Below are 11,894 nucleotides of genomic sequence, written 5' to 3' on the forward strand. Positions count from 1 at the left end.
AGTGTTGGGGATGAGTGTTGGGGATGAGTGTTGGGGATGAGTGTTGGGGATGAGTGTTGGGGATGAGTGTTGGGGATGAGTGTTGGGGATGAGTGTTGGGGATGAGTGTTGGGGATGAGTGTTGGGGATGAGTGTTGGGGATGAGTGTTGGGGATGAGTGTTGGGGATGAGTGTTGGGGATGAGTGTTGGGGATGAGTGTTGGGGATGAGTGTTGGGGATGAGTGTTGGGGATGAGTGTTGGGGATGAGTGTTGGGGATGAGTGTTGGGGATGAGTGTTGGGGATGAGTGTTGGGGATGAGTGTTGGGGATGAGTGTTGGGGATGAGTGTTGGGGATGAGTGTTGGGGATGAGTGTTGGGGATGAGTGTTGGGGATGAGTGTTGGGGATGAGTGTTGGGGATGAGTGTTGGGGATGAGTGTTGGGGATGAGTGTTGGGGATGAGTGTTGGGGATGAGTGTTGGGGATGAGTGTTGGGGATGAGTGTTGGGGATGAGTGTTGGGGATGAGTGTTGGGGATGAGTGTTGGGGATGAGTGTTGGGGATGAGTGTTGGGGATGAGTGTTGGGGATGAGTGTTGGGGATGAGTGTTGGGGATGAGTGTTGGGGATGAGTGTTGGGGATGAGTGTTGGGGATGAGTGTTGGGGATGAGTGTTGGGGATGAGTGTTGGGGATGAGTGTTGGGGATGAGTGTTGGGGATGAGTGTTGGGGATGAGTGTTGGGGATGAGTGTTGGGGATGAGTGTTGGGGATGAGTGTTGGGGATGAGTGTTGGGGATGAGTGTTGGGGATGAGTGTTGGGGATGAGTGTTGGGGATGAGTGTTGGGGATGAGTGTTGGGGATGAGTGTTGGGGATGAGTGTTGGGGATGAGTGTTGGGGATGAGTGTTGGGGATGAGTGTTGGGGATGAGTGTTGGGGATGAGTGTTGGGGATGAGTGTTGGGGATGAGTGTTGGGGATGAGTGTTGGGGATGAGTGTTGGGGATGAGTGTTGGGGATGAGTGTTGGGGATGAGTGTTGGGGATGAGTGTTGGGGATGAGTGTTGGGGATGAGTGTTGGGGATGAGTGTTGGGGATGAGTGTTGGGGATGAGTGTTGGGGATGAGTGTTGGGGATGAGTGTTGGGGATGAGTGTTGGGGATGAGTGTTGGGGATGAGTGTTGGGGATGAGTGTGGATAGAATGGGGTGAAAGATGGGGGAGGATAGGGAGCTGGTGGTTTCAGCTGATGTATGGGCCAGGATAAATTGATCTTGTGGGCCTTTCATGCCTGTTAGCTTCTTATCAACGTTCGTAATTTTCTTTCAGTTGTTCATCCATGTTGGAGTTTCGGGAATGGCCACCACTGTGACACTGGAGAAATATGGGCACAACCAGGGTTACAAAGGACTGGATAATCGATGCTACTGCCCGGACAATCACTGCTGCGTCCAGGGAGGACCCGACTGCCTCGAGTCCATCATCGACATGGATATTGTGTGTAATAAAATCACTGACCCACAACTGGATGTGGTCATCTCTGTCTCAAAGGACGCAGGAAGGTAAGGAAGCCACAGCATGGCAATGGCAAGGGATTTTGGGGTTCAGAGAGATCTTGGGGTTCATATCCACAGATCTCTAAAGGTTGCCACTCAAGTGGATAGAGCTGTGAAGAAGACCTATAGTGTGTTAGCTTTTATTAACAGGGGGTTGGAGTTTAAGAGCCGTGGGGTTATGCTGCAACTGTACAGGACCTTGGTGAGACCACATTTGGAGTATTGTGTGCAGTTCTGGTCACCTCACTATAGGAAGGATGTGGAAGCGCTGGAAAGAGTGCAGAGGAGATTTACCAGGATGCTGCCTGGTTTGGAGGGTAGGTCTTATGAGGAAAGGTTGAGGGAGCTAGGGCTGTTCTCTCTGGAGCGGAGGAGGCTGAGGGGAGACTTAATAGAGGTTTATAAAATGATGAAGGGGATAGATAGAGTGAACGTTCAAAGACTATTTCCTCGGGTGGATGGAGCTATTACAAGGGGGCATAACTATAGGGTTCGTGGTGGGAGATACAAGAAGGATATCAGAGGTAGGTTCTTTACGCAGAGAGTGGTTGGGGTGTGGAATGGACTGCCTGCAGTGATAGTGGAGTCAGACACTTTAGGAACATTTAAGCGGTTATTGGATAGGCACATGGAGCACACCAGGATGATAGGGAGTGGGATAGCTTGATCTTGGTTTCAGATAAAGCTCGGCACAACATCGTGGGCCGAAGGGCCTGTTCTGTGCTGTACTGTTCTATGTTCTATTTCCTGAAGCTGGCCTTTAGCAACTTGTCCCACCTGTTTTCCCGGATAGAAACACAGAAATAAGAAATGGAGATAGGGTGAGTTAGGAATTGGGTTCAGAAAGCAAAATAGAGAGGGAACTAAGGAATGCAGTATTGAAAAGCAGGGATACAAAGTTTATTTATTCATTATTAGACACAAGTAAGGCTTACATTAACACTGCAATGAAGTTACTGTGAAATTTCCCTAGTCGCCACAGTCCGGCGCCTGTTTGGGTCAATACACTTAACCAGCACGTCTTTCAGACTGGGAGGAAACCAGAACACCTGGAGGGAACCTGCCCAGGAGAATGTGCAAACTCCACACAGACAGTGACCCAAGGCCGGGAATTGAACCCAAGTCCCTGACGCTGTGAGGCAGCAGTGCTAGCCACTGTGCCACCATGCCGCCCCTGCGGATACACAGAAGAGTTTCTGGAAAGGGTGGATGGATTGAAGTGACCTTTTGCCCCCTGTGCTTAAATTACAGGAGATGATCACAGGCTTTTGAAGAGTTGAGTTTCAAGGAGGTTTTTGAGCATTTTGAAAGCGAAACGCAGGGTGGTGGGGGGATGGTTAGAATTTGGGGAGAGAGTTTGAGTGCAGGGCAGTGGGGCCAAATTGTAACTGACTCAAAAACCATTCACTTAGTTAAAATTGGGCCCATGATGTCTGAATGTTGTCAGTGATGATAAAACAGTGAACCAGAATTTAGAGTCCATATTCAAAGACTGGAGTAAAGGCAAAACACTGCGGATGCCGGAATCTGCTTGGCTTTGACAAAGGGTCATCCAGACAGGAAGCGTTGGCTCTATTCTCGCCACATGCTGTCAGACCTGCTGAGATTTTCCAGCATATTCTGTTTTTGTTTCAGGGACTTGGGGGTGCATTTGGGAGGATTGGAAAGAGTTAGGAAATTATTAAGTTGAGAAACACCTGCGAGTCTTGGTTGACCTGATGCTTATTGTTGAGATAGAGACCAACCGTGATCCAATTCAATGGCAGTAGGACCAAGGGCTGAATGGCCTCCTTTTTGTCCTATGTATCTAAGCAACATGGAATGGCAATCAAAGCCAATGTCAAGTTGAACTGCATTAGCCAAAAAAATAAAATACAAATCGAAGGGAGTCATGATGGCACAAAATGCTCTGGCTGCACTTTGAGCACTGTTACTCATTCTGGTCTCGGAGATCGAAGTGGTTTAAGAAATGAGAGGAGTTGGTGCAAAGCCCATTCTCTGATGCTGGAGATTGGAGTTATGACCTGGAGATTAACTTGGGATTTATTATTCATTCATGGGGCATGGACATCGCTGGCTGGCCAGCATTTGTTGCCTATCCCTAGATGCACGAGGGCAGTTGAGTCAACCACATTGCTGTGGCTCTGAAGTCACATGTAGGTCAGACCAGGTAAGGACGGCAGATTTCCTTCCCTAAAGGACACTAATGAACCAAATGAGTTTTTCCGACAATCAACAATGGTTTCAACAAAACATGTGGTCATCTCTGGTACGTTGCCGGTGCCACGTGATAGCGAGTTGAGGAACAGGGAGAGAGTGCAGTTAAACATGTGGTTGCAGGGATGGTGTAGGAGAGAGGGTTTCAGATACGTGGATAATTGGAACACATTCTGGGGAAGGTGGGACCTGTACAAACAGGATGGGGTGCACCTGAACCAGAGGGGCACCAATATCCTAGGAGGGAAATTTGTTACGGCTCTTCAGGGGGGTTTAAACTAATTTGTCAGGGGAGTGGGAAAAGGAGTTGTAGTCCAGAAGTCAGTGAGGGTGGTGAGGTATTGGGGAAGGTATCAGGGTCAAGGGTGGGTACCGGTAGACAGGAAGGTGGGTTGAAGTGTGTCTACTTCAATGCAAGGAGCATCCGGAACAAGGTAGATGAACTTGGGGCGTGGATTGGTACTTGGGACTACGATGTTGTGGCCATTACGGAGACGTGGGTAGAACAAGGACAGGAATGGTTGTTGGACGTTCCGGGGTATAGATGTTTCACTAAGTGTAGGGAAGCTGGTAAAAGAGGTGGAGGAGTGGCATTGTTAATCAAGGATAGTTTAACGGCTGCGGAAAGTCACTTTGAGGGGGATCTGCACACTGAAGTAATATGGGCTGAGGTTAGAAATAGGAAAGGAGCGGTCACGTTGTTAGGAGTTTACTATAGGCCCCCAAATAGTAATAGAGATGTGGAGGAAGAAATTGCTAAGCAGATTATGGATATGTGTGGGGGTCACAGGGTAGTTGTCATGGGGGACTTTAACTTTCCAAATATTGATTGGAATCTTTGTAGGTCAAATAGTTCGGATGGGGCAGTTTTTGTGCAGTGTGTGCAGGAGGGTTTCCTGACACAATATGTGGATAGGCCGACAAGAGGTGAGGCCACATTGGATTTGGTACTGGGAAATGAACCGGGCCAAGTGTTAGATTTGGTTGTGGGAGAGCACTTTGGAGATAGTGACCACAATTCGGTGTCTTTTGTTATTGCAATGGAGAGGGATAGGGCCGTACGGCAGGGCAAGGTTTACAATTGGGGGAGAGGTAATTATGATGCGATTAGGCAAGAATTAGGGGGCATAAGTTGGGAACAGAAACTGTCAGAGAAAGGAACTAATGAAAAGTGGAACTTTTTCAAGGAACAAATACTGGATGTCCTTGATAGGTATGTCCCTGTCAGGCAGGGAGGAAATGGCCGAGTGAGGGAACCATGGTTCACGAAAGAGGTGGAATGTCTTGTGAAAAGGAAGAGGGAAGCTTATGTAGGGATGAGGAAACAAGGTTCAGATGGCTCGCTTGAGGGTTACAAGTTAGCAAGGAATGAGCTGAAAAAGGGGCTTAGGAGAGCTAGGAGGGGACACGAGAAGTCCTTGGCGGGTCGGATCAAGGAAAACCCCAAGGCTTTTTACTCTTATGTGAGGAATAAAAGAATGACCAGGGTGAGGTTAGGGCCGGTCAAGGACAGTAGTGGGAACTTGTGTATGGAGTCAGTAGAGATAGGCGAGGTGATGAATGAATACTTTTCTTCAGTGTTCACCAAGGAGAGGGGCCATGTTTTTGAGGAAGAGAAGGTGTTACAGGCTAATAGGCTGGAGGAAGTAGATGTTCGGAGGGAGGATGTCCTGGCAGTTTTGAATAAACTGAAGGTCGATAAGTCCCCTGGGCCTGATGAAATGTATCCTAGGATTCTTTGGGAGGCAAGGGATGAGATTGCAGAGCCTTTGGCTTTGATCTTTGGGTCCTTGCTGTCCACGGGGAGGGTGCCAGAGGACTGGAGAATGGCGAATGTTGTTCCTCTGTTTAAGAAAGGGAATAGAAATGACCCTGGTAATTATAGACCGGTTAGTCTTACTTCGGTGGTTGGTAAATTGATGGAAAAGGTCCTTAGAGATGGGATTTACGACCATTTAGAAAGATGCGGATTAATCCGGGATAGTCAGCACGGATTTGTGAAGGGCAAGTCGTGCCTCTCAAATTTGATAGAATTTTTTGAGGAGGTAACTAGGTGTGTTGATGAAGGTAGGGCAGTTGATGTCATATACATGGATTTTAGTAAGGCGTTTGATAAGGTCCCCCATGGTCGGCTTATGATGAAAGTGATGAGGTGTGGGATAGAGGGAAAGTTGGCCGATTGGATAGGTAACTGGCTGTCTGATCGAAGACAGAGGGTGGTGGTCGATGGAAAATTTTCGGATTGGAGGCAGGTTGCTAACGGAGTGCCGCAGGGATCAGTGCTTGGTCCTCTGCTCTTTGTGATTTTTATTAATGACTTAGAGGAGGGGGCTGAAGGGTGGATCAGTAAATTTGCTGATGACACCAAGATTGGTGGAGTAGTGGATGAGGTGGAGGGCTGTTGTCGGCTGCAAAGAGACATAGATAGGATGCAAAGCTGGGCTGAAAAATGGCAAATGGAGTTTAACCCTGATAAATGTGAGGTGATTCATTTTGGTAGGACTAATTTAAATGTGGATTACAGGGTCAAAGGTAGGGTTCTGAAGACTGTGGAGGAACAGAGAGATCTTGGGGTTCATATCCACCGATCTCTAAAGGTTGCCACTCAAGTGGATAGAGCTGTGAAGAAGGCCTATAGTGTGTTAGCTTTTATTAACAGGGGGTTGGAGTTTAAGAGCCGTGGGGTTATGCTGCAACTGTACAGGACCTTGGTGAGACCACATTTGGAATATTGTGTGCAGTTCTGGTCACCTCACTATAAGAAGGATGTGGAAGCGCTGGAAAGAGTGCAGAGGAGATTTACCAGGATGCTGCCTGGTTTGGAGGGTAGGTCTTATGAGGAAAGGTTGAGGGAGCTAGGGCTGTTCTCTCTGGAGCGGAGGAGGCTGAGGGGAGACTTAATAGAGGTTTATAAAATGATGAAGGGGATAGATAGAGTGAACGTTCAAAGACTATTTCCTCGGGTGGATGGAGCTATTACAAGGGGGCATAACTATAGGGTTCGTGGTGGGAGATACAGGAAGGATATCAGGTAGGTTCTTTACGCAGAGAGTGGTTGGGGTGTGGAATGGACTGCCTGCAGTGATAGTGGAGTCAGACACTTTAGGAACATTTAAGCGGTTATTGGATAGGCACATGGAGCACACCAGGATGATAGGAAGGGGATAGCTTGATCTTGGTTTCAGATAAAGCTCGGCACAACATCGTGGGCTGAAGGGCCTGTTCTGTGCTGTACTGTTCGATGTACATGACTTTTAATTCCAGATATTTTTTAATGGATTCAAATTCCACCATCTGCTGAGGCGGGAGTTGAACCCAGATCCCCAGAACATTGGCTGAATTTCTGGATTAATAGTCTAGTGATAATACCGCGAGGCCATCATCTCCCCTACATTTGAGCCATATAAGGATTGCCTGAGTGATTGTACATCATTGTTCCGATGTATATAATTGGAGAAGATTAATGCACAAAATTGCTTCAAGTTAAATTACATGTGGAGCCAAAGTGCAGGTTTAAGATGGTTTTTCTTCACAATGCTGTCAAGTACTCAACATGTGAAAGGGTCTCCCTGTCTATAGTGAAGACGTGGATATGCCGGCGTTGGACTGGGGTAAGCACAGTAAGAAGTCTCACAACACCAGGTTAAAGTCCAACAGGTTTATTTGGTAGCAAATACCATAAGCTTTCGGAGCAATGCTCCTTCGTCAGATGGAGTGGTCTCTGTTCTCGCTCCATCTCAGGCCTGCTGAGATTTCCTAGCACTTCCTGGAGAAATCCCAGGGCTCAAGCTAATGCTCACTCCATTCTTGGTGCAAGTCTCTCCAAGTAATCTCACTCCATCTGACGAAGGAGCATTGCTCCGAAAGCTTATGGTATTTGCTACCAAATAAACCTGTTGGACTTTAACCTGGTGTTGTGAGACTTCTTACTATAGTGAAGACAACACTCCTATTGCCATTCCTATAAACCCTTACGAATCACTTAGACACTGGGATGCGGAGAGGGAATCTTGAGAACTTGCCTTCATCTGCTGTATTTCATCTTGCAATGTAAGACTTCAACGTTGCTATCTTTTAATGGGCAGTGGAGCTTTGCAGCAATCTTGTCGAGAGGCACTTATCCCTTTGAACAGAGCCGAAAGAAATCACATTTTAAAAGTATCTAAGACTCCCAATAGCGGGACTCAGAATCACAAAGGGTTTGGGTAGAGTTTATTTTATTATTTCACGGGATGTGGGTGTCGCTGGCAAGGTCACCACCTGTTGCCCATCCCTAACTGTCCTTGATTGGAGTGGCTTGCTGCACTGCTTCAGATGGCGGTTCAGAATCACCTACATTGCTGTAGCTTTGGAGTTGCATGTAGACCGGAGCAGGCCAGTTCTCAAAGTTCAAATTCCTCTCCCCAGACCAGGCAGATTTCCTTCTCTAAAATACATTCCTGAACCAAATGGATTTTTCATGAGAATTGGCAGTGGTTTCATGGTCACTATTACTGAGAATAGCTCTTAATTCCACATTTTATTAATTGAATTTAGATTCCGCCAACTGCTTTTGTTGGATTTGGACCCAGAGCATTAGCTTGAGCCCTGGGATTTCTCCAGGAAGTGCTAGGAAATCTCAGCAGGCCTGACAGCATCTGTGGCGAGAGAATGAAGCCAACGTTTCGAATCGGGAAGGAAAATGGGGTTGATCAGATAGCTTGACAAAAGAGCCAGTGTTGGCACGGTGGGCTGAAGGGCCTTCTACATTGAATGATTCGAGGATAAATTTTGTCTCTCTCTCCATCCAGATACCTCTGTGATTTTACATACTATACCTCTCTCCACCTGAGCCATGGAAAATCAGCCTTCATTCACGTTCCTCCTCTGGGGAAGCCGTACACTGCCGAGCAGCTAGGACGGGCTCTCCAAACCATTATCGAAGCAATGCTGGGCGTGTTGGAACGTCCCAACGCCAAGATGAACTGCCAGATGGGGCACTGAGCTCTCTGGATTGGGCACTAGGGCGAGAAGATCTGACATCAAAGTGATTTTCTTCTTTCTAAACTGTTGTGGGGTGCAACCCTGATTATAGCTGCCATTGTAAAATTCACCTGTTCCGGTGTGGGAGGGGCAATTGAGTGGGACCGGAACCTGTATCTTGGTAACTGAACTGTATTTCCTTGGAGCAAGTGCGTGCACCATATCGGATCTCCAAGATGCTGAGAGAGTGCAAACTCCAGAGCACCACCCCCTGGGCTGGTATAATGTGTGCACGTACACACTGTGATACATTTAATTCTGTGTCCGTCCCAATTTTTATAATATGTTTTCTGGTTGAGGCTTTTCTGGTTAAGTTGTTTTAATCTGAGCCTGGTACCGTGACTGTATTTTGATTTTTTTTCAGGTTCTTTGCTAAACCTGTCACTTTTTTTTTTCTTGAAGTCTGTCTCGTTCACTCTGTTCATGGACCGTGCCGTTCTGTCACTTGCACACACTATATTTCACCTGTGCTTTTTATCTCATTGATGCTGGCACTGTTACATCTCGCTGTTCCTCACTTTTTTCTTTTATACTCTTTGTCTCTTTTCCTTGCTCTCTTCTCTCTTGTCCATGTTCTGTTTTCTGTCTTTTTTAAGTTCTGTTTCAGAAAGACGATGTTTAGGTATGTGTGGAGGAAAAAGACAGATGGTCACAGAAACTGAACTTTGATCACTCTGCTAAACTTCACCCCAGAGGCTAAAAAGCCACAGCCCCCGAGGCTGGATGCACTTAGGCACTTAGATATTATCATTACTCAAAGAGAACACGTGCTCACAGCATATGTATGCAATGTTTGCTTTGTATTTCAGTCAGTTTTTGACTAGATTTTGTATCTCTTTAATAAGGTTTGGGTTAAACTAACCAGAGCTTAGGTGGTTTTAACTAGGTTAAAAGAATACAGGAAATATTAGTTGATAGAAATTTTTTAAAGCTGTTTTGAGACCTTTGTTGTTTTGATGGCTGTGGGTTTCAAGCCTGATGTCAAACTCCTAAACTCTCACTCCCTTCCCTCCCTAATACAATCCTGCTTCCCTTCCCCTGGGTCTCTCCCCAGGTGACCATGTCAATGGTGCGTGATTGTTGAGTTTCAGTCCTGCTGTGCTCTATTTCGGCTTCTTCCTCGGCGGGAACAGCTCTCCGATGATTCCAAGACAAACTTGACAATTGGCCATCTGTTTGGTTGAGAATGGGATCTCCTCGTAAGGGGGCTTGCGCTGCGGACCCCCTTCCCCAGGGAACTGCAGCACTCTTGTAAGCTGCCCCTTCTGATCTTGAAGTGGTGGCACAGTGGTTAGCACGGCTGCCTCACAGCGCCAGGGACCCGGGTTCGATTCCGGCCTTGGGTCACTGTCAGTGTGGAGTTTGCGCATTCTCCCCATGTCTGCGTGGGTTTCCTCCGGGTGCTCCAGTTTCCTCCCACACTCCAAAGATGTGTGGGTTAGGTTGATTGGCCATGCTAAATTGACCCTAGTGTTAGGGGATAAGCAGGGTAAATATGTACGGTTACGGGAATAGGGCCTGGGGTGGGATTGTGGTCGGTGCAGACTCGATGGTCCGAATGGCAGCCTCCTGAACTATAGAGATTCTATGACTCACGAGAATGAGTGCATATATTCTCCATGATGAGTTTTAAGGGAGTTGTGTGAGTGGAACTGAATAAGTTATTTCTTCTTATGGCCTCCTTCCGTCCTTGGCTTCTTCCCAGCCTTGAGTGAATCGTTTTTTTTCCATTATCCTGACTGCAGCTCTTGTGTTAGAGAAGTGCCTGGTCCCTTTACACCTGCGTCAGCGTCCTACATCAACATAGTTAAGAGTTGGAATTCGATGGAGGCCGGAGACTGCAGGCTGGCTTGTGCCTTGGCTGGTGCAACTAGTGACACTGGTCAATGTTTCTTGAATATTGACTTTGTAGATTTCTCCATTGCTGCATGCATTCCCCAACTGGGTTGTGGCCTGGGGATGCATTTTGCTTGCAACGGAACAAAATTCCGAAAGTTTTCACTTGAGAATGATAGAATTGTAGGATACGTTGTGGAGAAAGAGCAAGGTGAGGAGTCTGGACCAGTTTTTTCAAAGAGGCACAATGGGCTAGCCAGCTGTCACCCCCTATACCATTCACCGATTCTACAAAATTGTAACTGAAGGCAAGGGACAGTTGGATGAACTTCTGATGAAGGGAGTGAAGGATATGATGGAAAGATGGATTTAGATGATGATGGTGAGAAGGTGGCTCGTTGGACTGGTGTCTCAAACGCTGGTGGGTTAGTAGATGAATCTGTTCCTGTTCCAATGAATTTTCATGGAAACTCTGATAGATGAGTCTTGATAACTGGAGATGGGATTCTGAGCCACAGCTATTGAAAGCATAATTCTGGTCTCTAAAGCTAGTGTGCAGTGAAGCTGCATAGCCCATAGGATTAAAAAGCAAGTTGGCCTTGTGTAGGTTTTGATTGTAGTTGAGTGATTTCCATGGTAGGTTTGAAGTATTGAATTTGTATTACTAGACAATGTAAATACTGTACTGTAGAAATATATATATTAATGGGTCTGCATTTAAACTTACAAATCAACAGTTTGGATTTTCATAGCACCTTTAATAGAGTTAAACGTCCCAGGGTGCTTTGCAGACAAAATGTTACATTAAGCTGCACGGTGAAAGCAGTTGGTTTTAAGGAGCATCTCAAAGGAATGGGAGGTGGAATAGTTTTGAGAGGGAATTCCAGAGTTTAAGGGCCAAATGATGGATGGAAAGGCTGCTAGTGGTGGGGGTAAAGGAATTGGGGACACAAGGCCAAAATTGGAAGAGTGCAGAGATTTGGGAGGGTGGTCTGGCTGAAGAGTTTAAAGGAATGGGAGCGGGGTCCTTGGAAACATTAGTAATCTCTCTCGATTTAAAACACGAGGGCTTTTAAAAAAAAAATCAGTTCAATCTGATTTTTAGCTTCATTTAATCTTCTATTTATAACCACTTCTATGTTCCAATCTCTTGCCGCACAACCCCCACACAGTCACTCTTGTTCAGTGGTGAGGTGGGAATCGTGCAAATTTCTTGCAAATTCCAAAATAGCAAAGGATGGAATGGGGTGTTTATATAACGGGCGTTGGGGAATATTTGTTCTG

At 46.6% G+C, this 11,894-nt stretch overlaps 1 protein-coding gene across 2 annotated transcripts in view; it reads left to right on the plus strand.

Annotated features, from left to right (window-relative positions):
- Window positions 1–9,173, plus strand: part of pgpep1 (pyroglutamyl-peptidase I) — a 46,624-nt gene extending 37,451 nt beyond the window's left edge. The window contains exons 4-5 of one of the 2 annotated variants that reach the window (XM_078198551.1): window positions 1,309–1,541; window positions 8,543–9,173. In XM_078198551.1, the coding sequence (XP_078054677.1) occupies window positions 1,309–1,541; window positions 8,543–8,735 (426 nt within the window). In that variant the 3' untranslated portion in view covers window positions 8,736–9,173. The remainder of the gene's footprint in view (window positions 1–1,308; window positions 1,542–8,542) is intronic. The other variant, XM_078198550.1, reaches the window with a different exon arrangement.
- Window positions 9,174–11,894: the final 2,721 nt, after the last annotated feature.

This window comes from Mustelus asterias, chromosome 26 (genome assembly GCF_964213995.1).
Source record: "Mustelus asterias chromosome 26, sMusAst1.hap1.1, whole genome shotgun sequence".
NCBI classification, from domain to species: Eukaryota; Metazoa; Chordata; class Chondrichthyes; order Carcharhiniformes; family Triakidae; genus Mustelus; species Mustelus asterias.